The 26,627-nt window shown below is 45.8% G+C and overlaps 1 protein-coding gene across 1 annotated transcript in view; it reads left to right on the top strand.

Annotated features, from left to right (window-relative positions):
• Positions 1-26,627, top strand: part of CDH4 (cadherin 4) — a 1,291,203-nt gene that overhangs the window by 766,389 nt on the left and 498,187 nt on the right. The window contains exon 5 of the mRNA XM_060232964.1: positions 596-769. Within this exon, the coding sequence (XP_060088947.1) occupies positions 596-769 (174 nt within the window). The remainder of the gene's footprint in view (positions 1-595; positions 770-26,627) is intronic.

Below are 26,627 nucleotides of genomic sequence, written 5' to 3'. Positions count from 1 at the left end.
TAATGAAGACAATCTGTCCTGGAAGAAAGCTTGATTGCCTAATGACAGCTCTGTACGTTGGTAAAAATGAAGCCGTGGCAGAAGATGTCAATAAAAGAGCCCGTGCGCTTTGCTTAATGCAGACATGTTTGCTTCATTGTAATAACAATAACTTCCCGCGTCTATCCCTCAGCCTGAACGAGCTGCAACATAGCAACAGTACCATTGAGTGATTTTTTTCCCCCCTCATATGTGTGTTGCACAGAGAGAAACAGAACTCTGTTTTTGTCATTGATGGTGTGTGTGTGTGTGTGTGTTTGCCCGAAAACTTGAGAGGGTAAAAGGTGTCAATAAAAGAGCCGTGCGCTTTGCTTAATTCAGAAATGTTTGCTTCATTGTAATAACAATAACTTTGTGTCTATCCCTCAGCCCAAATGAGCCGCAACGTAGCAACAGTCCCGAAGAGTGATTTTTTTCCCCTCATGTGTGTGTTACACAGAGAAAAACAGAACTGTCTTGTTGTCATTGTTGGTGTGTGTGCTTGTTTTTTTTCCAAGAATAAGAAACTAAGCAAGAGTGCCTATTTTTTTTTTTAATTCTTCTTCCAAATCAGCAGAAAGGAAAGAGGAACGTGTCGGCAGATCTCCTCCCGCAACCCGGTGACATTCTCTTGCCGTGGCGCCACCATCAGAATTCTCATGGGTTGAGGCGGCAAAAACGAGACTGGGTCATCCCACCGATCAATGTGCCCGAAAATTCGAGAGGGCCCTTTCCTCAGCAGCTGGTTCGGGTGAGTGGAATGGCTTTGAATAATTGATGCCCGGGATTGATTCATCAGTTTGGTGACAGGGTGTGCACTTTCCAAAGTTTCTCAATGAGTCCTCAAAGTTTGTTTATCTGGCCTTAAGTCAGGAGATGTCTTCTCTTTTTCAGGATGAAGAGTTTGTCGTTCAAAATGAACAGTGGCATTTTCATGCCAGATTATTCCAGAATTGCGTGCAGTCAGGGCTGGCTCTGCCACTAGGCAAACTAGGCAATTGCTCCGGGCGCCATCCTTCTGGGGGCACCAGATTGGGTGCCTCCCCATGTGACTTGGTGATGTTATCAGAGCAGGGGGGGATACCGGAAGTTAGCCTTGCCTAGGGAGCCAGACAGTCTAAGGCCAGCCCTGTGTATAGTTCAGAGTTTCAGTACAACGATAGGTGGATAAGCTCAGAAAAGTTAGGTCCAATTATTTCAGGGGCTCCCAGGTGGTACCCATGGCCTCGAGGGTATCCACCAACACCTTTTATGGTGCCCACCAGATGTGACCAGGGCCAGGCAGGGCTTTTGCCCAACAACGCTTCTGACTGACTACAGGAGAACTGATTGGCTGTGCAGATTTTTTTTTAATGTTGCTTTGGCAGCAGCTGTCACCACAGCACTGCGTTACTGAGGTTCAGCTGTGGCAATCATTTTGTGGCTGGCTCCGCCTCCTGGGGCAGCCATTTCGTTGCTGCACCAACCATACCATGTCAGAATTCCAAACGTGTCTGCGGACTCAGAAAAGGTTGAGGACTCCTGACTTATCTCTTAGGTGTAGCATCAATAGAGCTCAGCGGTTCTCTTTTCCTGCCAGTTTTCCAGAATGCGCCACCAATCACAACCAGTCACATCTGCCATACTGGACACTCACATATGTGTTTTGCTATTGGGAGCTGGGCTGACTCCACCCAGTAGGGGGATCTGGTGGAGACTAGGAGAGTTCCCGGATGAAACTAGAATACAAGGTTATGTGTGACTCAGTTATTTCTCTATCCCTATGTTCACTCCCATTCTATATGTCTAAGCACCATTAAAAACCCAAAAGCTATCTCTTATTAGTAGGCTTGCCAGCCCCCAAGGTCCAGGTAGGGGATCCCCTGGTTTTGCAGGCTCCACCCCACCAACCAGCTGGCCAGCAGGTGTGTGTGGGGGGGGGGAGTCCTGCTTCAACAGCCTGGTTGTGCCTTTAGAGCTGGGCAGATTTAGAAGAAACTTGCAAACTGTGTTTTGGAATGTGTGTGTGTGCCTTTAAATCTCCGCAAGATAAAAGCTGCATGAGGAGAGGTGAGCAGGCAGAGCCACATGGCTCTTGCTGGTGAGTGTATGAGAGATGAAGAGAGCACAATCCCTGAATTCATATCAGAAGTCATCTAGAACCTGATTATGGGATGGAGGAAAACTTCACCCCTAGGCCTCCTATACTTCTATTTTCCTGTGTTAGTCTGAAGAAGTTGGTGGAAATACTGTTACATTCAGCAACTCTTCTGAGTAAACTGATTGTTCCAGTGAGATCACAAAAGTGTGGGCTTGCATACTGTTTATTTTGGCTGCTTTGTGAGTGTGTCTGTGTTCGCTTTCATTTAGTGGAAGTTCAGCTGCTGGGGAATGAGGAAATGAATACTATATTCAGCAGAACTGCACTGTTGTATTTTATTTCTTTATTTTAGGGAAAGTCTCCAGGCTTCACCTCCAAAGTCCCCAGATATTTTCAGAGTTGGACCTGGCAATCCTACTCATTAGTGGTAGCCAAGTCAGTAGGCATGAATATTGGCACATGTTCCTAAGGAACTATGTGTCCCCCTACTCTTCTCCTTCTGGTTTTGAGCCACAGGGTAGAAGGGAGTTTTCTGGTACATCCTCAGCTCAAGCAGTCACCCTATGCCCATGACTCATCTGAAGGTCTGTTCTCTGGCCCAAGATATGTGGAGGTGAATGGGTGTGCTCATAGAGGTAATGACACACATGCGTTCCATCTGTATTACGCCTTGACAAGCTCCTGAATGAAACCTGAGAACATGGGCCTGTTTGGGCTTTCCTTTCCTCAGCTTATTACGCCCTCCTTCTTTCAACCACATTTGAGATTTGTTAGTGCCTCCCTTATCCCAAACAAAGAGAGAGGCAGTTACCTGCTCCCACCCTTCTTTCTATTCCTCTCTCATAGCAACAGTCAGTTTTTTTCTACAGGCCCCATGTGGAACCCCTCCGCTGCCATGTTGGGATTATACCCAGGGCTTTTCTTGTAGCAGGAACTCCTTTGCATATTAGGCCACACCCCCTGATGTAGCCAGTCCCGCAGCAGCTTACAATAGGGCCTATAAGAAGAGCCCTGTAAGCTCTTGGAGGATTGGCTACATCAGGGAAGTGTAGCCTAATATGCAAAAGGAGTTCCTGATACAAAAAAAAAAAAAGCCTTGATTATACATGTAGTCAAAAATCTATGATTAGCCATTCTTCCCCTCCTGGCAAATGAGAATGTTTGTGATAATTCTTTTACATCCTATCAGCATAGCCAGTGGGCACTCTCAAAAGTGGCAGACAGTGAAAGCCAATTTGGTGTAGTAGTTAAGAGCAGTTTAATTCCCCACTCCTTCTCCACATGCAGCTGCTGGTGTGACCTTGAGTCAGCCACAAATTCACAACAGAGCTGTTCTCTCAAGTGCAGTTCTCTCAGAGCTCTCTCAACGTATTGTTGGAACTCTCTGCCTGGGGCAGTGATGCTCTGTGTTCTTGGTGCTTGGGGGGGGGGCACAGTGGGAGGGCTTCTAGTAGTCCTGGCCCCTCTGGTGGACCTCCTGATGCCACTTGGGTTTTTTTAGCCTCTGTCTGACACAAAGTGTTGGACTGGATGGGCCATTAGGCTGATCCAACATAGCTTCTCTTATGTTCAGTGCCACCTACCTCATAGAGTGCCTGTTGTGGGGAGGGGAGGGGAAGAAGACTATAAGCCACTCTGAGACCCCAAGTGAAGGGTGGGGTGCAAATCCAACTCTTCTTCCTTCCTTCTTCTTATAGCCTGACTTCAAAATATGCATGAGAGATAAAACAGGAATCCTTGACTGACACTGGGTATATACGGATATGTTTGCTGTCACTATCTGTAGCCGGTGAAGCAATACAAACCGACGCCATGTATTTTGCATACATGAGGCTTTCCAATTGGGAGGCGAAAACAAATATTATGTAAAACAAATAAAGGGAGAAGTAGAAAAGCCACCGGCAGACGTTTTGTCAAAGTTGTCCTCTGGAAGAAAATTGCAACATAATTGCAAGAAATTTCAGAAAATAATTGGACCAAATGAGGGTGCATCGTTTGCATGCCTTGTCAGGAAACAATGCTTCCCGAGTCCTTTCCCTGGATTAAAATGAATGCTGTCATTACCTGCTCTATACTGATTAGCCATTGCCTCGCTAAGCACATGACACTCGGAAGCGAAAAGTGGTTTGTTAAATCCCTTCAAGGTACGTGCGAGCTTGATAACATAAATTACTTCTGAAAATTTACATTTTCAACCAGCTGTGTTTCCAGGATGATACATGAAATGGAACTGGGATGTGCTTGCTGGTGGTTGACTCACACGTTGCCTTTCTGCTGCCTTGTTCCATCAAGGCATTGAGGGCAGTGTCATCCCGGGAAGACACATCCACAGGCTGCCATCTCCCATAATTTGCAAGGAGTGCCCTACATGCATGCAGGGCTCTTTTTGTTGCAAGAACTCCTTTGCATATTAGGCCATGCCCCCTGAGATAGCCAATCCTCCCAGAGCTTACAGGGCTCTTAGTACAGGGCCTACTGTAGTATGTAATATACTACCTAAAAATCCCTGTGTACATGAATGGCCAGGGATCATGGCCCTGACAAGTACTGGGACATCTGAGGCTGAGGCACTTGAGACATGGCATCACTGCTGAGACTTACCTGCAGCAAGACCAGCCTTTGGCTGTCAAGGCCATCAGTATGGTAGGTCAACATCTTTCACAGGAGATGAGAGCAAAAGAGGGTTCCAGCTCACCCATTCCAAGGCTCAGACTGAGGCATGGCTTGTCCTTCTAAGCAAATGTACACTGCCCTGATGTTCTTTGCATATCAGGCCACACACCCCTGATGTACCCAATCCTCCTAGAGCTTCTGCCCTGTACTGAGAGCCCTGTAAACTCTTGGAGGATTGACTACACCAGGAGGGCATGGCCTAATATGCAAAGAGGTTCCTGCTACAAAATGAGCAGAGGTCCCTCAGTGGCTATTAGCCACAGCGTATTTTTGGAACTCTCTGTCTGGGGCAGCGATGCTCTGTATTCTCGGTGCTTGGGGGGGCACAGTGGAAGGACTTCTAGTGTCCTGGCCCCACTGACCTCCTGATGGCACCTGGGGTTTTTTTTGGCAACTGTGTGACAGAGTGTTGGACTGGATGGGCCATTGGCCTGATCCATCATGGCTTCTCTTCTGTTCTTATGGAGAGAAGCCAGACAAAGTTTTAAAAGAACTTTGTCTGTTGGAGGTTGGGAACCCTAAGTTTAGATGGTGTTAGAGTGAAGTACTCGGAAGGAACACCACCTCAAGCCAAGTTTTTAATAAGGCTTACAAATATGCTGTGGTCTTTTGCCCCCTGACCTTCCTTTTGGTCCAAAAAGTCTCCGAACGTCTACTTTTCATGTATGTGCAACTCCAAAACAAAAATCTGCATCTATGAAGACCACCGGGGCCTGCTCTTTGCATATATCCAAGGTCTCCAAAAGGTATGGTGTTAAAAGAATCAACAAACAATCCTTTTGAAGAATCGTTTCAGAGAGTGCGCAGGTCTGTGCGGTTCTCCCTGCAGCTAGAGGGGTTGTGTTCCATTTTTCATAGGTCAAGCTCATTTGAAATGCACGGACAAATCTGTTTTGGCTCTCTACTCCTCTTCCGGCTTTCTATTGTGAATGGAGAGAGTTCCATTTTATGGGAAGTTGATTAGCCGCTTGTCAGTATTTTTAGCAAGCCTGGGCCGCAATGAAGTTTCAAGCCAAGGTGAACCAAGCCAAATGGAACCTGCATTTCTAAAGTACGACCCCTCTCTTGCTCTGCTGGGATGACTTGCAGTTCTCATTAAAGCGTTTCATTCTTGGGGGAAACTGTGAATGAAGCAAAGTTCAAGGTTATTCTTAATCAGCATTCTCAAGCCCACTCTGTGAACTGGAATCCCTTTTCGTACCAGAAATTTGCTTACAGGTAAAAGTGAAAAGGGCTGTCCGTTGCAGACGACTTACGGTGACCCCAAAAAGGAATTTCAAGTTGGCAAGAGATGAACCGAGATGGTCTCACCATTGTTTTCCTCTGCTTAGCTACCCTGATTTTCCTTGCTGGTCTCCCATCCAAGTACTAACCAGGGCTGATCTGGAATACCGTTAAAGTGTGCCAGTTTGGTATAATGGTTAAGCTGCATGCAGACTCTAATCTGGGAGAACTGGGTTCGATTCCCCGCTCCTCCATTTGAAGCCAGCTGGGTGACCTTGGGTCAGTCACAGTTTTCTCAGAACTCTCTCAGCCCCACCTACTCCACAGGGTGCCTGTTGCGGGGAGGAGACGGGAAAGGAGATTGTGAGACACTCTGATACTCCAAGTAAAGGGTGGGATATAACTCCAATCTCCTCCTATTCCTCCTCCTCCTCCTCCTCTTCTGCTTCTTTGGTTCTAGCACTACCCAGTCATGAAACTTCAATGCCAACTTTGACACACTGCTTTGCTTTGACTTGAAAATTTGGAAACACTACTTGTTGTTGACTTACCCTGAAACTCTAGTTCAGGGGTGTCAAGCATGCAGTCCAGGGGCTGGATCAGGTCCCCAAGTCTGCTTTCTTTTCCCTCTCTCTTGCTCCCTTCTGTGTCACAGGACTGCTCAATTATACAGGAGCTAAAGAGCAAAGCCTCTATTTTCTCCATTGGCCGAGGTGCCTCCCTTAGGGAGGAAAGAGGGGAGGGGGAACTTGCTTTGTCAGACTCTCTCAATTGCACAGCAGAGCTACTGAGCCAAGCCTCTTTTCCTTCTATTGGCTGAGACTCCACCCCCTTCCTCATCCTCTGCGGAGGGAGGGAAAGAGCCAGAGCTTTCTTTGCCCAGTTCCCTCAATCACACAGGAGAAAAACAAAATCTTTAATGGTGTTTGTCTGTGTCCTTTATAAAGTTTTTTTTAATCTCTGTGACCTGGCATTACATTTTATGACACACATGGCCCAGCCCGACAAAACCTCATTTATGTCAGAACTGGCCCTCATAGCAATTGAGTTTGATACCCTTGCTCTAGTTGGTCTCTAAGGTAGTACTGCACTCAGATCTACTGCAGAGCAACACGGCCACCCTCTGAAACTATGCTTTGTTAGGAATCCCAGGATCCTTTCCCCAAATCCTTAAAATTAAACTCCCTCAGCAAGGCAGGATTATCAGTCACAGCATCACATTCTTGAAGCATCTTGCTGTTTGTAACTTAACATTTCAGAATAAATTAACCTCTAACTATATGAGAGGGAAAGGCAACAGATGGTACTTGCCTGCCGTCAGGCTGTGTTTGTTGAGTGCAGGTCCGTCAGCTGTTTCCTTGGAAGATAATAAAGGCTCTTCTCTTTTTTTTCCCTAAGGAAACCGTGGGCAGAGGTATCACTAAAACAGGCCTTGTGTGATTTCTTCTACCAGACGAAAAGGACATGGTTGTAGGTCATCACATTCGGCACAACATTTGGCCAATGTGGAAAGGCAACAGCCTTGGAAATGCCATTAAGTCATGTCCTGTAGTCTAGTTGCAGATCATATGGTTCCCTGGAGCTTTAATGGGGTTGCCAACTCCAGGTTTGAAGATTTGGGGGAAGGAGGAGTGGCGCAGAGTGTTAAAGCTGCAGTACTACAGTCCTAAGCTCTGCTCACAACTTGAGTTCGATCCCCTTGGAAGCTGGGTTTTCAGGTAGCCGGCTCAAGGTTGACTCAGCCTTCCATCCTTCCGAGGTCAGTAAAATGAGTACCCAGCTTGCTGGGGGAAAAGAGTAGACAACTGGGGAAGCCAATGGCAAACCATCCCGTAAAAAGTCTGCCGTGAAAACGTTGTGAAAGCAACGTCACCCCAGAGTCTGAAACAACTGGTGCTTGCACAGGGGACCTTTCCTTTTTCCCTCACTACGCTAAGGAGTCTTAGACATCTTACAAATCACCTTTCCTTCCTCTCCTCACAACAGACACCCTGTGGGGTAAGTGGGGCTGAGAGTTCTGAGAGAATTGGGAGCAGTGGACATTCGCCGAAAGAAAAGGACTACTTTGGACTTACCTGTTGAATTATTGTTGGTGATTTGTCCATCTCTTGTTGATTTTGTTATGTTCAGGGATCGTTTTGTAGAAAAATAGGTAGAGCTCATTAGCATAACTCATTAGCTTATGCCACCACCACCCCCATCCAAAAGCAATGCAATGCAAGAAAGGAGGGCCCCAGGTGAGCAAGGCCTGCTTGGGCTGACTAGAGATCCAGCCAGCTCAAGCAGGTCTCGCTCACTTAGGGCTCTCCTGCCTGCCCCCATCAAAAGGCCAGCAAGCCACCTGCTGTCCAAAATCACATAAGAAGTGGCAAAAGGATGGTGTGGGCTTCTCCAAGGGTAAATGAGGGCTGCTGGGTGTGGCAAAGCCTCTGTTGGCTGGCTGACTGCCCACTCTCCTAATCCAGAGATTGTTATGCAGCTGTACCTACTATTCAATGGACAAGGTAGGTGGAGAGGAAGAGGGGGAACACTCCAAAAGTTCAGGAGCTGTGCTTCTGTGAGCTCCTGCTGAATCTGAGGCCGGGTTCTGTTATGTATGAAGTATATTGTTATGTAGAAAAGAAAAAAAATATTCTAAGCTCTCTCCTTTCCTTTTATTTCTTAGCTTCTTTGACCAATGGCCTTAAACTCAACTTTTTAACTCTTGTAAGTGTGTATACCTTTAAGAAGCATTCTGCAAACGCTTTACAGAAGCATTGTTCCTTCTCCTAATCCCACCAGGAAGTTGGCAACCATAGTCTGTCCTCCTTCCCTTCCTTTCCCCCACTCTCTCATATGCTGTGGAAAAGCAAACGCTTCAATTTTCATGCCATTTGCTCCACCGCACGAACCAACATTTCTTCCTTGTTATACATGCAGATTTTGACACCAAAGTTTAACCTTGTGAAAATTCAGCTTAGCAGTAATGTCAGTTTCCCAAGCAACATGGTTTTGGAGGTCTGCAAAACGTATATTGGCTTGAGAAGTGAAATGGTTTTGAACCACTTCATAAAATCAAGTTTCGTGCCCCCATCTCTTTGAGGTGGCTAGGGGGAAAATCACTGATGCTCTCTGTGATCCGAGGGCTCAAGGCATTGTTAAAAACATCTCGTGCGAAGAAATGGCCTCAGACTCAGAGACAAAAAGTCATTTTGGCGTGAGGCAGAAAGTAGAAATGGTGTCCTGCAGGGGTCAAAATTAAGCATGGCTGTGGAAAGTGCCTTCAAGTCACAGCTGACTTATGGCAACCCCATAGGGTTTTCAAGGCAAGAGACTAACAAGTGGTTTGTCATTGCCTGCCGCTGCGTAGCAACCCTGGAAGGGGCCGCAGCTCAGTGGTAGAGCATCTGCTTGGCATGCAGAAGGCCCCAGGTTTGATCCCTGGCATCTCCTGTTGGCCAGGTCGCGTGTGATGGGACAGATCTCTCTATTTGAGGCCCTGCCAATCTGAATAAACAATACTGACTTTGATGGACCCAAGGGTATAAACCAGTATCGTGTGTTCAACCCTGCACTTCCTCAGTGGTCTCCCATCCAAATACTAAGCAGGGCAACCCTGCTTAGCTTCAGGGATCTGACAAGATCAGGCAAGCCTAGGCCCTCCTGGTCAAAGATTAAGCTTCTCCAGGGCTTTTTTTGTAGCAGGAATTCCTTTGCACATTAGGCCACACCCCTCTGATGTAGCCAATCCCACAAGAGTTTACAGGGCTCTTCTTACAGGGCCTACTGTAAGCTCTTGGAGGACTGGCTACATCAGGGGGACTAATATTTATTTATTTGACATATATCCCGCTCTCCCCGCCGAAGCAGGCTCAGGGCGGCTTACATATTCATAAAACATCACATAAAACCAGTTAAGCCAATATACTCCTAATGCATTAAAAACATAAAACAATTTCAGGTGCTATGACAATCTTATACTGATGGTATATTTAAGGATGGCAAATAGCTGCCTATCCATTCTGTGCAAAGGAGTTCCTGCTACAAAAAATGCCCTGAGTTTCTTACTAGGAATTTGATGTCCTTTTAATAGTGTAATAGTGCCCAAACTGCAGCTCGGAAGCCACATGTGACTCTTCCACACATATTATGTGGCTCTCGAAGTTCCCACTGTCCTGTCAGCCAACTTGGAGAAGGCATTTCTCTCTTCAAATCACTTCTCCAAGCCAAGCCAAACGGCAGCTTGGAAAATGCATTTAAAGTTGCTTTCTTTCCATCTCTCCTTCCCTTCCTCCCTCCCTCCCTCATGGCTCTCAAACACATGGCATTCATGACTTCTGGCTCTCAAACATCTGATATTTATTCTATGTAGCTCTTACGTTAAGCAAGTTTGGCCAGCCCTGGTGTAATCTGTCGTCTTTCTCTTAAGGGAGGGCTGGTGTTCTCTCAGGAAAGTGGTTCTTGATTCAGGAGACTGATTTTGTGAGACTGATTCCTTAGTCACCAGAAACCTTCAAACACCCATGCACTCCTAAATACCATAGGTTGGTTTCTTGAATAAAAATATTGCAGTGTAGATGGATGTGTGGTACAGTTATGTTGAGCTAGCTTTTAATATGGTCCCGTTTTCACTGAGGAAAGAATGGGTTACATTTATCTTCTGCTTTCCCCACACCCAATGGGGACTAGATCAGTTTACAGTATTGTTCTCCTTTCCATTCGATCCTCACAGCAACACAACAGCCCTGTGAGGTAGGTTAGGGTGAGAGAGTGTGAGTGTTCCACGGTCACCCAGGGAGGTTCCTTGGCAGAGTCAGAATCTGAAGATGGGTCTTTCAGACCGCAATACCACAGTGGCTTAGTGTGAAGAAAGGCCTTTAGAAACTTGTTCTGATAGCTTCTTGCATTGTTACATGTTGTGTTTATATTAACTTTATATCATTTCTTCTTCAGCACACAATTCCAGCCAGACAGGAAGCACATAGCCAGCATGGAGACATCACAACACACTGAAGCCTATCAAAGTAGCCTGGGTGATTATGTCACTGAGGGCAAGCGAAGTCCTTCCATTGCCCTCAACTTGAATGGGGGTTACCGTTCTCCCTTACACAATCAACTGGGTGACCTTCTCTGCCTTTGTGGGCAGTCAGTTTCTTTGTCAGTATTGTGTCCTTTCACTCCAATCCACTTCTAGTTGTATGCCATTATGTGTGATGCATTTGGGCAACATGGGGGTGTGCCCGAGTGACATCCTGTGAAAACAATACAGTAGGGATGGATATTTGCTTTCTGATGTGTGCCTAAAGACTATTGGATAGTGTCTGTCTATTCAGGAATTCTTTCTTTACATCACAAGTTTGGTGTAGTGGTTAAGTGTGCGGATTCTTATCTGGGAGAACCGGGTTTGATTCCCCACTCCTCCACTTGCACCTGCTAGCATGGCCTTGGGTCAGCCATAGCTCTGGCAGAGGTTGTCCTTGAAAGGGCTGCTGCTGTGAGAGTCCTCTCAGCCCCACTCACCTCACAGGGTGCCTATTGTGGGGGAGGAAGGTAAAGGAGATTGTGAGCCGCTCTGAGACTCTTTGGAGTGGAGGGCGGGATATAAATCCAATATCTTCTTCTTCTTCATCACAGTCTTCCAATGTCATGCCCATGGTTTATGATGCACCATTCCTTGTGCCTGCCAAGTGGAACTTTTTCCAAACAGGGCTTTTGACTGGCTGTTGGAAATCTGGTTGGCTGTGCAGGTACGTTTTTTTTTTTTAAATGTATTTGACAGAAGCTGCCAGCACAGCACAAAAAACATCAGTGTATGACTGAAGATGAGCTGTGTGAAGGCAAAAAAGATATATTTTAAATAATATGGTCCCTTTAAGAGGCACCTTGTTCAATACATGTTCTTTCTGATGTACTGAAGATTTACTATTAGAGTTCTGCATGACCTCATTCCTTAACATCTGTGGTTGGCTTGCTTTCTATGTCAGCCATTTTCTGCTTTGCTATGGCACCTGAGGCAGCCATTTTGTAGCTGGCTCCTCCTCTTGTGGTGGCCATTTTGGGGTTGTGCTCCCTCCAACCTTTGTCAGAATTCCAGACACACCCATGGACTCAAAAAGATTGTGGGATACCGATTCACATCATTTGTTTCCTATCTTGCTGTCAAAATGCCCAATGTGGTGGCATCCATCCATGCTGCATTCTTCTTTTTCTTTTTTAGGATGTGCAGTTGGTTTCGCTTCCATGTGCATTCTGCCAAACTGGTCAACAGGGTGCACCTGGGTCAGGTGAGGGAGTATTGGCCAAGTTGCCACAGTAACAGATACAGTCAGTTTTTCCCTAACATGGTTTTATAGAGATGTGAAAAATAGTTAAAGGGGGGGGGGGGTGCTGGTTAGTGGTTAGGAGGACTGTTCTCTCACACACCCTCCTTTTGGCTTAGCATTAATAAATGGATTTTCTGAATAGTTTGTCTTGTTTGTTTTAGGGGGAAAACAGTACTGATGTGCCCAGGATAAAATATATATTCTGGACATTCCCCCCTCCCCTTAATTGGACATTCACCTGCAAAAAGCTTTCTCTTGCAGCCATAGCAACTGCAAACAGAGATAGCACAGGGCCTGCCAAGTTGGTGTTTTGTTTCTAAATTGTGGTCCTCAATTTCCGCATCCATTTTAAATAAAACGTGCATCCCTACCTGCTCCTATGACACAACCTGAGAGCTCTGAAGAACGACGCAGGCTAAATTATTGCTCGGAGACCGAAATGTTTGTTCTGGAATACCACTGGGCTATCCCATGCTGCTCTTCGGAATAGAGAGATTGTCCATGTGGAGAACATCATGTTTGATTCAGCCATGTTTGGCTTGGTGATTTTGCAGAGAGATTTTCAGAATGAGCACTTTGATCGGTGCCAGACATGGATGGACTTCAGGTCACTGCCAAAGCTTTGAACTGTGTAGACTTTCCTTAAAAATTAAAAAAAGCAGAATTCTGTGCCAGATTAACCCTTTCTGTAGTCATTGCTATGCTTCCATTTATTTCATTAAACTATATTTCATCTATTTTATCTTTCCTCTTTCTTTTATTATATTGAACTGTAATCTGTACACTGCCTGCCTTTTAACCTGTTTTAATTACATCGATATTTATTTCTAATTGTTTTAATTTTTGTATTTGTTGTTGTCACCTGCCCTGAACTCCTTTGCAGGAAGAACAGGATATAAATCGAAGGAAGGAAGGAAGGAAGGAAGGAAGGAAGGAAGGAAATAAATAAATATATATATATATATATATATATATATATATATATATATATATATATATATATATATATATATATATATATATATAATTTCTTTAAAATATAAGAATATAAGAGAAGCCATGTTGGATCAGGCCAGCGATCAGTCCAGTCCAACATTCTGTCACATAGTGGCCAAAAAAACCCCAGGTGCCATCAAGAGGTCCACCAGTGGGGCCAGGACACTAGAAGCCCTCCCATTGTTGCCCCCTCCCCCAAGCACCAAGAATACAGAGCACAGCTGCCCCAGACAGAGTTCCATCTATATACCCTGTGGCTAATAGCCACTGATGAATCTCTGTTCAGGGCTCTCTTTGTAGCAGGAACTCCTTTGCATATTAGGCAACACCTCCCTCATGTAGCCAGTCCACCAAGAGCTTACAGTAGGCCCTGTAAGAAGAGCCCTGAAAGTTCTTGGAGGATTGGCTACGTCAGGTGGGTGTGGTCTAATATGCAAAGGAGTTTCTGCTGCAAAAAAAGCCCTGCATCTGCTCCATATGTTCCATTTTTATGCTGCCTTTCCACCCAATCAGGGTCCACAAGGCGGTGCCGTAAAAATCATTAAAACATTTACTCAATTAAAAATAGCAGTTTAAAATTATAAAATAATGCAGTTAAAAACACAAGAAACAAACAAAGAACTAGAAGGAGGGTCAGTAACTAGGGATGCCAGCCTCCAGGTGGGGCCTGGGGATCCCCCAGAATCACAGCTCATCTCCAGGCTACAGAGATCAGTTCCCCTGGAGAAAATGGATGCTTTGGAGGGTGGACTTCATGGCATTGTACCCCACTGAGGTCCCCAGGCTCCATCCCTAAGTCCCCATCAGTTTCCTGTAGGGTTGCCAATCCCCAGGTGGGGGCAGGGGATCCCTTGGTTTGGAGACCCTCCCCCCACTACAGGATCGTCAGAAAGCAGGGGGAGGGGAGGGAAATGTCTGCTGGGAACTCTATTATTCCCTGTGGAGATTTATTCCCATAGAAAATCATGGAGAATTGATCCGTGGGTATCTGGGGCTCTGGGGGGGCTGTTTTTTTGGGTAGAGGTGCCAAATTTTCAGTATAGCATCTAGTGCCTCTCCTCAAAATACCTCCCAAGTTTCAAAAAGATTGGACCAGGGGGTCCAATTCTATGAGCCCCAAAAGAAGGTGCCCCTATCCTTCATTATTTCCTATGGAAGGAAGGAATTGAAAAGGTGTGCTATCCCTTTAAATGTGGTGGCCAGAACTCCCTTTGGAGTTCAATTATGCTTGTCACAGCCTTGATCTTGGCTCCACCCCAATGTCTCCTGGTTCCACCCCCAAAGTCTCCTGGCTCCACCTCCAAAGTCCCCAGGTATTTCTTGAATTGGACTTGGCAACTCTAGTTTCCTGATCTGGGGCTGGCAACACTACATTCCCATTACCACCCCCACCCCCACCCCGGTAGCTGGGGGGACCTGGCAACCCTATCAGAAACTGTTATTGAGATCTTCTGCAAGCGAAGCAAAGACACAGCCCCTCCCCAGTAAGCCCCATAGAAAAACGTGGGACTTATTTCTGAGTCAGCCTTACTTAGGATTGCTCTCTGAGAGCCAGTTTGGTGTAGTGGTTAAGTTTGTGGACTCTTATCTGGGAGAACCGGGTTTGATCCCCCACTCCTCCACTTGCAGCTGCTGGAATGGCCTTGAGTCAGCCGTAGCTCTGGCAGCGGTTGTCCTTGAAAGGGCAGCTGCTGTGAGAGCCCTCTCCAGCCCCACCCACCTCACAGGGTGTCTGTTGTGGGGGGAGAAGACATAGGAGATTGTAAGCCACTCTGAGTCTCTGATTCAGAGAGAAGGGCGGGTTATAAATCTGCAATTCTTCTTCATCTTGGTGAACGAAACAGCCCCATTCATAGATGGTATTTTATAGCAGGGTGCTGGAATTCTCTGCTAACTCATATAAATATACACTATATAATAAAAAAAAAAACCCTGTTGTTTTCTGCCATTCAGAACTGGAGAACATAGGAACCCAACACTTGCTGGGCATTAAACATACATGCCCAGCGCTATGGATTAAATAATGCATCTACAGCAGGAAACTCAGTTTGAATTTCTCTTACAATTGCATCCAGGACTCTGCTGTAATTATACCTATTGTATTTTCTTGTATTCAGTCCTATTGGGAATGTACAGTGTCCTTGCTGCAGCCGGTGGGACTGAAAAGAAAACCATCGTTTAATGATTCAGCTGTCTGGGGCTCTATCATTTAATCAATCATCTGCAAGAAAATTTTTAGCCCTTTTGTATTTAGAATTCTCTTGTCTGAGCAGGGGGAAAAAAATTGTTCCTGTTTTTTTTTTTCTTCTCCTGAATTGCTTTAATAGCTGTATTTATGTAGTTGAAAGTACCCCAAGAACTGGAAGTAGAATCAAATTGCTGAGAATGCTTAGATAATTTATCGGAGAATATTCAATTAGAATATATTAATATTTTAGATTTCCATCATTAATTTAATCTTCAGAGATTTAATTTCACCCCTTCGATTGCTGCAGTGCCAGGCGTGGGCAGAGAGGTAGAGGGAGTGCTTAAAACACCTGCCGCAAATTGGTGAGTCTGCTCTGTTCTCAGTGGCGCAAAACACTTCTTTCACCCAACACCAGTCTTGCAGTAGAAAGAAAACCCGAGCTTGTTGTGCACTGTGTCTTTCCTATGGGAATGAGGTTAAGTGCGCGGACTCTTATCTGGGAGAACCGAGTTTGATTCCCCACACCTCCACTTGCAGCTGCTGGAATGGTTCTGGGTCAGCCATAGCTCTCACAGAGATGTCCTTGAAAGGGCAGCTTCGGGGAGAACTCTCTCAGCCCCACCTGCCTCACACGGTGTTTGTTGTGGGGGAGGAGGGTAAAAGAGATTGTGACCGCTCTGAGACTTTGAGATTCAGAGAGGAGGGCGGGATATGAATCCAATATCTTCTTCCTCTTCTTCTCAGGAACAGAAATAATTTGGGTGGGGACTGGAGGAAAACAAAATGAAGGAGAGCCCAAGAACTGCAGAATCATCAGGGCAGGAGTGCTTGAGTCTGCAGTGGAGAGAGGGACTCTGTTATGTCCGGGCTGTAGTGTCCTAGAGACTCTGTGAGCTTGAATCCAAAGATAATAGAGTACTAGGATCGCAACAGCCTCAGTCTGGTTGTACGGGCTGAAATGGGCTACCTATAGGAGGCTCAAGGGCCAGTTAATAATACACCTATGGTTTGGGCGCAGGGCGACGTTTAACTGTATATAACCAGGCTGTGGTCTTGGGGTTGTAAGCTTGTACATAGTTGTTGAAATCACTAGTAAAGTTGCTGATCACCAGGGCTTTTTTTGTAGCAGGAACTCTTTTGCATATTAGGCCCACGTCCCTCTTATCCTCCAAGAGCTTACAGGGCTCTTATTACAGGGCCTACTGTAAGCTCTTGGAGGATTGGCTACAACAGGGGAGTGTGGCCTAATATGCAAAGGAGTTCCTGCTACAAAAAAAAGCCCTTCTGATCACTTTGCTTGGAGTCTTTGTTACTACCGTCGAACCCAGTATATAACAGACTGTATCCCATCTGCCTTGCAGAATCTGCAGTTCCAGGGTTGTCTTCACTCTCAGAGCCTAAACAAGCAGATTCTTTTTCTCTCTCCACACTCTTTAATTGTTTCTCAGAATCTGACACTCCTTGAACATGGAGTTAGCATGGTATACTGATTAAGAATGGCAGATTCTAATCTAAAGAACTGAATTTGATTCCCCGCTCCCCCACATGAAGTCTCCTGGGTGACTTTGGTCTAGTCACAGTTTCCCTAAGAACTCTCTCAGCCCCACCCACCTCACAAGGTGATTGCTGTGGAGAGAGGAAGGGAACGCAGTTCTAAGCCACTTTGAGACTCCTTAAGATAGAGAAAAGTATCAAGAGTCCAGTTCCCCACACGGCTTCCAGATAGGGTTGCCAATCCCCAGGTGGGGACAGGGGTTCCCCCGGTTTGGAGGCCCTCCTCCCACTTCAGGGTCTTCAGAAAGCGGGAGTGGAGGGGAATGTCTGTTGGGCACTTCATTATTCCCTATGGAAACCGATCCCCATAGGATATAATGGAGAATTGATCCGTGGTTACCTGAGGCTCTGGAGGGGGGTTGTTTTTTGAGGTAGTGGCACCAAATATGCAGCATAGCATCCAGTGCCTCTCTCCAAGAGACCGTCCGAGTCTCAAAAGAATTGGATCAGGGGATCCAATTCTATGAGCCCCAAAAGAAGGTGCCCCTATCCTTTATTATTTCCATTGGAGGGAAGGCATCGAAAAGGTGTGCAGTCCCTTTCAATGTGATGACCATAACTCCCTTTGGAGTTGTTATGCTTGTCACAACCTTGCTCCTGGCTCCACCCCCCCAAGTCTCCAGATATTTCTTGAATTGGACTTGGCAACCCAGAACTCTAAAAAAACGAGCAGGAAGTGGCGAGAAAAATTGGAGGGAGTTGCAGATCAAAATGCACCTGCGCAACAACAGGTGGGGAACTGATCACTTGAACCAGGGAAAGCAGAAGCCCAGGGGTGGAGCAACTGGTTGTGAGGAATTGGTCTCACTTTTCAGTCCTGATACGTAGGCTGAGAACCGCTGGTCTACAGAAAATGGGGCAACCGAGTATGCAGTGGGCTGAAACAAACAAATCCTGCAAGAAAGAAGTACTTTTCTCCCTTTCTCACAATACAAGAACTCGTGGGCATTCGATGAACTGCTGAGCAGACGGGTTAAAACAGATAAAAGGAAGTACTTCTTCACCCAAAGGGTGATTAACATGTGGAACTCACTGCCACAGGAGGTGGTGGCGGCCACAAGCATAGCCACCTTCAAGAGGGGTTTAGATAAAAATATGGAGCAGAGGTCCATCAGTGGCTATTAGCCACAGTGTGTGTGTGTATATATAAAATTTTTTGCCACTGTGTGACACAGAGTGTTGGACTGGATGGGCCGTTGGCCTGATCCAACATGGCTTCTCTTATGTTCTTATGCAGAAACTATGGCAAGTGGGAAAAGATATCTGAAGAAAAGAGGATCCTACGTAGAACAGTGGGAGAACCTGACATAGAGTCTAGAGAAAGGAGGAGCTACGTTGTATTGGCAATAATTCTAATTGTGGGCACTGAATTTCCCATAGTGATCTAGACTTACTAGTCACTTCATTGGCTTCAGGTCATTCTCATTGTTTAGATTTCTAGGCCCCGGGGGGGGGGGGGTTGTAGCAGGAACTTGTTTGCATATTAGGCCACACACCCCTGATGTAGCCAATCCTCCAAGAACTTACAGGGCTCTTCGTACAGGGCCTACTGTAAGCTCTTGGAGGATTGGCTATATCAGGGGTGTGTGGCCTAATATGCAAAGGAGTTCCTGCTACAAAAAAGTCCTACCAGGACCAAAGGGGTCCATCCTTGTTCAGGTGTTTTTCAAGCGCCTCATAGATCCATTTGCACTGCTTCATCAAGGAGGTGTGGAGCTATCATGGTCTTATCTTTCCTGTGATTTTATTGGGGCGGGGGGGGGGGAGTAGAAGAAGGATTCCTTCTCCAGCAATTTGATAGCAATGAAAACTCCCAAGGGACGGCTGATCATGTCTGTGATGACATTTGGTATTTGCTGCTAATTTGTTCCAGTTGACAGACACTTGTTGCAAACATTTCCCCCCCACACACACAAAATTAGAATAATTAGACAATTGCTGACGACAATCTGGATAACACTTTAGGTGATTGTCTCAAGCTAGTCCTTAGAAGTGTTCTGTTGTTTTGCTCAGAAGTGGGTGTTTATTCCAACAAAGCTGCCGTCAAGGTTCTAGACACCTAAATTTGAACAGGGATGTCTCTCTCTCTCTTTCTCTTTTTAAATAGTGGCAGCAGCATCCACCCACTTTTGAAAGAAGCGTTTGTAACGTTCACACAAATAAGTGCATGTTAATTATCAGGGAAAATAACTTATTTTTGCAATTCCTTCACTTTCTGAACCTCTCCTTCTGAACCACTGGCTCATTCTGGCAGAGGGGTGCACTTCTATTAGACTTGCCGGTCCCCATTTGAGGCAGAGAATCCACTGCCCAAGTCCCATTGCTTGCTGCTGCTCCAAACAGTGACAGAAGAAAAATAATTTTAGGACTATGGCAGCAGTTCATACACCATTGTATCCAGGGCTGTTTTTGTAGCAGGAAGTCCTTTGCATTTTAGACCATACCCCGCCCCCTTCCCCGATGTAGCCAATCCTCCAAGAGTTTGTAGGAGGCCCTGTATTAAGAGCCCTGTAAGCGCTTGGAGGATTGGCTACATCAGGGGTTTGTGGCCTAATGTGCAAAGGACTTCCTGCTACAAAAAAAAGCCCTGAATTATATCATTTCCCGGGGAAACTCAGAAGTGGTGGAAGATAGCTCTAGGAATCAGTGGAAACTCTATGGTTGTTTCCAGTGATTCCTAGAGCTGTACCTCCCTCACTCCCAGGTTTTCCCCAGAAGTGACGTAACAGTGCATGCGACGTCACCCCGTATATCTCTGCCCCTAGTCCTCCTGCAGTTTTCAAGGCACAGCCTAGCAGTCCTAACTTTTCTGACTTTGCGTGCAGACACCATGGGCTTGATCTAGGATGCTCAATGCAAGGCATTATGAAGGCTCTAGCAATGTACCAGACTAAAGTAAGAGTCCTATGGCACCTTTAAGACCAGCAAAGTTTTATTCAGGGTGCGAGCTTTCCTGTGCAGTCACACTTTCTCAGACAAACCGTAAAGAAAATTACCAGTGTATACACATAAGGAAGAGGTTGAACAGCAAATCGGCATACAAGCATACAATATAATGGAATGTTTTAACAGATGCAAACAGGAATAGTAAACTAAGTTGACATTGTTTAGATTTCAATCCTTCTTTGAGTTTTGTTGAGTTTTGTCTTCTTGAAGGTTTGGTCCCTTACCCTCAAAAGCTGGTGTGTGAGGTTTTGCCAGTTACTCACCCAAAGTATCCCTCTCTCTCGGCTTGACTTCGCGAACGAAGATTTAAGAAAGGTGCAGTAGTCCACGTCTGCTGCAGGCTCGCTGGTGGCTGACAAAACCAATGCGGGACAGGCAGATCCGGCCACAGTGGCTGCAGGGAAAAGTCTGATTTGGGGTTGGTGCTGTAGCAGTGCAATTCTTCCTCAATCTTCTTTTGTCCTCAAGACCAGCTATGCGTGCGTTCTCAAAGGAAGAGACAGCCTGGTGGATGGTGTGCCTCCATGCTTTGCGATCTGAGGCTAGGTCAGACCACTGGTGATGGTTGAAAAGTATCCAAGCACATATGAATATGGTCAAAGAGGTCTAATGGAAATCAGGTGCATAACAATGACCCTCTGCTGGAAGGCCATTGCTGAAAATGATTTTAGTACAAACAACGGTGATTATTATAGGAAACAAAAATATGTGCAAAAGTTAAGCTCCGCCCAATGTTTTTTTATAGTTCCCAGGCTTTGGTGTGAACTCGAGACATCGTCCCTCAGTCTTCAGGGTTACAATGCATTCCCCCATCGCTGTTCTAAGTCATAGCCATAACCTGGGGTGGAATTCTAGCAGGAGCTCCTTTGCATATTAGGCCACACACCCCTGATTGTAGCCAATCCTCCAAGAGCTTAAAAAAAAAGAGCCTTGTAAGCTCTTGGAGGATTGGCTAACCCCTGGCCATAACTATCAGATAGCCAGCTCCCTGCGAAAACCACCCTCCTGCAAAGTCACCCCTCGTTAGTACCTGGACAGGTGGCCACCCAAAAAGCTCAGGGCCACTACGCAGAGGCATACCAGTTCTGAACATCTCTTGTCTTGAAAAGCCTTAAGTTGGTTGCACCTTGACACCACTTTCCACCACTATATTTATATATTTTAAGCAGAACAACATGAGGGATATCTGAGACTCCTTTCCATCTGGTATATTATGATTTAGAGTGAAGTGATGATGATACGATTTACTTACTGGTAATGGCATTCCACATCATCTAACAACAAAACCATTTATGGGCTAAAAGAATCAGATATCATCAGAACATAAATCATTCCCCCCCCCCCCCCAAGGAGGTAATAATTATTTACACCTCTGACAGCACAGAAGCAGAAAAGAAGGTGGCAGTTTATTCCAGCAATGGAAAACAGGGATTAGAGGGAAGAAATACACACACAAACATGGAGAAAAGCCGAGCAGACGCATCCAGCACAGTGACAGAAGAGCATGATTGGATAGCATCTGTAGAACAAAGTAGGAGTCAAGTTCACCTTTAAGACCAACAAAGTTTTATTCCGAATGTAAACTTTGGTGCGCTCCAAGCACACTTCATCAGACGAGGAATCAGATACAGTGAGCAGGGCAATATATAGCTGATAGGCATTGGTTTAAAATGCAGAATGGTACAAATGTACGATCCAATGACAGAGCAGTAAAATTACCAAATTGTGTGCTTGGAGCACACGAAAGCCTTATGTTCTGAATAAAACTTTGTTGGTCTTAAAGGTGCACTTGGAGCCAGTTTGGTGTAGTGGTTAAGTGTGTGGACTCTTATCCGGGAGAACTAGGTTTGATTCCCCACTCCTCCACTTGCACCTGCTGGAATGGCCTTGGGTCAGCCATAGCTCTGGCAGGGGTTGTCCTTGAAAGGGCAGCTGCTGTGAGAGCCCTCTCAGCCCCACCCACCTCACAGGGTGTCTGTTGTGGGGGGAGAAGATATAGGAGATTGTAAGCCGCTCTGAGTCTCTGATACAGAGAGAAGGGCGGGGTATAAATCTGCAATTCTTCTTCTTCTTCTTCTTCTACTTTGTTCTACTGCTTCAGTCCAACGTGGCTGCCTCCTTGGATAGCATCTGGTTGTTCAGGAAGGTGCACGTAGGAAGGAGGAACCGCAAAAACTGAAGCCCGCGTTAAGACAATTGCCGAGGTTCTCTCAAAATATTTCTGCATCAAGCATTATGTTTATGGTGCAGTTTTCTGCACATTAAATTAGGGTGCGGGGGGGGGGGAGGCAATTCAAAATTTATGAAACAGCTGCTAGGCCTTGTAAAGTGTCGAGGGGATACAGTGACACTATTATGCGTCTGTGAAGCCATTAGAAGAATTTCTCCGTCGTTCTCTTCCAATTACATCTGATGGTTTACCTGCCGCATCCATGAGCACGTTTTCTCTCATTTGATTAGACATGAACGCACAATTTAATGTGAGGCTCGGCACTTTCTGCTGGAAAACGCTGCAGCCATTGCTACATATCGGCCTCTCTTTGCAGAGTAAGTTGTAAAAACCCACATCTTCTTGTATGCGTGTGTGCGCGCGTGCGTTTTGTAACCTCTCGTTCGTAATGAGACTTCCTTCTTCTCCCCACGAAGCATTATTTAAGCAACCTTCACATCTGATTAATCAGTCATTAGAGAAGGCACCGCACTGATTTTCAAGCCTCTCGGATCCTACTCTCCCCATTGAAATCCAGAGCCAGAAGCCTAAAGACAGGGGAGGGTGTCAATATTATGCCACTTCAGGGCATGCAATCATAACATTATCACTTCGGAGTCGATAGCCCACCATTTCTTCGTGCACCAGCTTATTCAAGGTTTAGAATTCTCCCACCGCCTCTCATTTGCCTCACAGGGAGAGAGAGGTCGATTCCTGCAGCCCTGGAAGAAAAAAAAAAAAAAAAGAATGGCAAGGCCATTATTAAGAAAGTCTGTTTTAGAGGTTGCTGATTTAAAGAGCTATCAGCCCTTCCCAGTAGACTATTTGCAGAGCTTGTTTCCTGAGCAAAATAGCAACAGTCCAAGCTCCAAGTATTTTTGGATGGAACTGACTATCCTCAGGCCTCAGATTCAGTGGGAGCTCACAGGAGCACAGCTCCTGAACCTTTCTGAGAGTTCCACCTCCTCCTTCTGAGAGTTCCACCTCCTTGTCCATTGTGCAGCTGCATAACAATCCCTGGATGAGCTCCACTACCTATTTTTCTACAAAATGACATCTGACTATCCTAGATCCTTTTCCATCTGCCTTCTGGTCACAAACATTCCTTTTGGAGAGGCTAGCCCAGGGATGGCCAGACTGTGGCTTGGGAGCCACATCCGGCTCTTTCACACATATTGTGTGACTCTCGAGTCGAAGCCCCCACCATCCTGTTGGCTGTCTTGGAGAAGGCCTTGTCGTTAAATCACTTCTCCAAGTCAAGCCAACCAGCAACTTGGAGAATGCATCTAAAAGTTGCTTTCTTTTCACCTCTTCCTCCCTCCCCCTCACTCCCCATCTACCTGCCTTCCTTCCTCCCTCCATGTGTTGCAGCTCTCAAACATCTGATGTTCACATCTTGCGGTTCTCAAACATCTGATGTTTATTCTAGGTGGCTCTTGCATTAAGCAAGTTTGGCCACCCCTGGGCTAGACAGACCAGGATCTAGGAAGCCACCAAGTTATCCAGCTACCTTTGTTGCCAGCCTTTCTGTGTGTGTGTGTGTGTGTGCAGTGCTATCAAGTTGCTTCTGACTTACAGCAACCCTGTGTATTAAGGCCCTCCAAAATGTCGTGTTGTTAACAATCCTTTCCCGATCTTGTGGACTGAGGGCTTCCGTGATTGAGTCAATCTATTTCACGCTGGGTATTCTTACTGACTTCCACCATTTCTAGCATCATTGTCTTTTCCAGTGACTCTTGCATTCTTTTGCTGTGACCAAAGTGTGATAGCCTCAGTTTAATTAGGGAGAGTTGAGCCTTGATTTAACCTAGCACCCACTTATTTGTCTGTTTGGCCCCACAGTATCAGGAAAACTCTCATCCAGCACCACGTTTCAGACGAATCAACTTCCTTTCTGTCAGCTTTCTTCATTGGTCAGCTTTCACGCCCATACATAGTATGGGGAATACCAGGGCTTTCGGGGTATAAAAAGCCCAGCAGGAACTCATTTGCATATTAGGTCACACCCCCTGACATCACCGTTGTTTTGTACAGGGCTTTTTGTAGAAAAAGCCTAACAGGAACTCATTTGTATATTAGGCCATACTCCCTGACACCAAGCTAGCCGGAACTGCGTTCTTGTGCGTTTCTGCTCAGAAAAAGCCCTGGGGAATACCATGTTTAGCTCACCAAAAAAAAAAGAGGGAGAATCCATTAATAGGATTATTCTCCTGCAAAAAAGAGGATCTGAAGCATTGCACCCTTTTGTGTGTGTTTAAATTGTAAAAGGATGGATAGAGAGAGAGAGAGAGAGACGGATTAACAGTTAGACCAAGCACTGGCCTATGAGCCCCCATGCTTTTAGGGGGGCTGGGCTGGCTCCCCCCCTCCCCAGTTTTCTCCTTGCTTGCAGCCCTCCCAGCCTGCACGCACAGCCAGCAACTGAGCTGCTCTTTGCCCGACTTGCCCGGTGTGGCTGCTGCTGCCGTTGTCGCCACGTTTGCCTCTCTCTGCCTCTCCCCCACAGCTTAGTAAAAGGGGCTTTTAATAATGTGCCTGCAGGCTACAGCGGGGGGCCATGGGCAGTGGGGCAGGTGCTGAGACTCTGAGATAATTCGCAAGGGGGCCCCCAAGATTTCAACTGCTTAGGGGCCTCCACAGAGTTTAATCCGGCAATGGATGTATGGATAGACAGACAGACAGACCAAGTAACAGGATTTGGTGTTTTTTAAAGTTCGAGAGGTCTTTCCAACATATATAGAGAACATCTGATGGCATAAATAACCCTATCTGAATTACATGATATACAGTATACAACCTGCAATTCAGATTGGGTTACTTGTGCTATCAGCTGTTCTTGCACCCAGGGCGTATCATTGGATATTTTGCTGTAGCAATTACTGGCCTCCTAGATTGTTTTCTCCACACAGGAAAACCCAATTGAGAATTACTGTCATGGTAAAACAATAGCACAATATCCAATGATTTGTCCTTAAACTCTTGAGATTTTTTTCTAGGTCAGCGTACGGCTCCCATTCCTCTACTGGGAGGAAATGGAAGCAGCTGAAAGAAATGTACCGTAGTTATGGGAGCATAGGTTTCAAAGACTGTTCCCTGGACTGTAACTAACACAACCAACACTAATGGGCACAAGTGGTATGTAGTTAGTACCCTTATTCTGTTCTGAAGGCAGTTCCATGTTTGTGCCAAAGGGTGAATACCTTCTCCACTGTTACCTTTGGCTTCAGCACACACTTACTATAAAATGCAGTCCATTTCCTAGTCTTCTGCAGTAATTTCTGAGGTAACTCCATATTAGCCACTGAAAACATTAAGCAGCATCTGAGGCTGTTTAGATCCAGGTTGATAAATGCTTGCTTTCTGAAATCGTTCTGCTGTATTGAGGTGATCCACTGTTGAAGTCCATCCTGCTCTGGCAACATTTTGGGCAGGAGCTCACAAGAGAGAAGCTCCGGAACCTCTAAATTTTATTGTGCTCTTTCTTTCTCACCCCCCCCCTCCAAAAATTTTGTTTCTGGGCTTCATTATTCAACCGCCCTGTGAGAATTTTGCTGAACTCTAAGATTTGACAAACTTTCTGATATTTTTCCCCACAAACAAATGGAAAAGTAACCCAAACATATAAAGCAGACAGATGGAAATCTTCCTCCTGCCGCTGTGGCCACAGAGGAGAAAGTAATTTAAAAAGTATGATGGGAGTAAGGTTTTTTGATAACCATTATTATTCAAGAAGCATTTTAAGGTAGATGCTGAGCTGATATAATTTAGTCCACCTTCTGGTGATGTCAGGGGTGTGTGGCAGATGCAAATGAGTTGTACTAATGAGCTCTGGCACCTCTTTATCTGCGAATTGACCCCTGGCAACATCAAATGCCAGTTTAGAGGCAGCACAAGCCCTTTCCCCAAAATGTGAAGATGTGGGGACATGCTTATCCATAGTTATCCTACCAAACTGAATAAAGAGCGCTATCAAATTATTCAAAGTATCAAAACAATGGCAAGGTGGTTTCTCCCCCCCTCTCCCCCCACCCATCAGAGTGAGAAAATCCATGTATTCCTAAATTATATTCAGATATGTAGGCACTTTCTTTACTTGAGACTCACTGGGGCAGGGAAGCCCTAGGTATGTAGCTGAAAGTCATAACCTGAAATGTGTATGTAAAGTGCCATCAATTTGCAGCTGACTTATGCGGCCCCGTGGTGCAGAGTGGTAAAGCAGCAGTACTGCAGTACTGTGGTCTGAATTCTCTGCTCACGCCCTGAGTTCAATTCCGGCAGAAGCTGGATTCAGGTAGCCAGCCCAAGGTTGACTCAGCCTTCCATTCTTCCGAGGTCGGTAAAATGAGTACCCAGCTTGCTGAGGGGAAAGTGTAAAAGACTGGGGAAGGCAATGGCAAACCACCCCGTAAAAAGTCTGCCGTGAAAACATTGTGAAAG

This window comes from Heteronotia binoei, chromosome 2 (assembly GCF_032191835.1).
Source record: "Heteronotia binoei isolate CCM8104 ecotype False Entrance Well chromosome 2, APGP_CSIRO_Hbin_v1, whole genome shotgun sequence".
Classification (NCBI taxonomy): Eukaryota; Metazoa; Chordata; class Lepidosauria; order Squamata; family Gekkonidae; genus Heteronotia; species Heteronotia binoei.
This window is presented reverse-complemented; position numbering and strand designations above follow the sequence as displayed.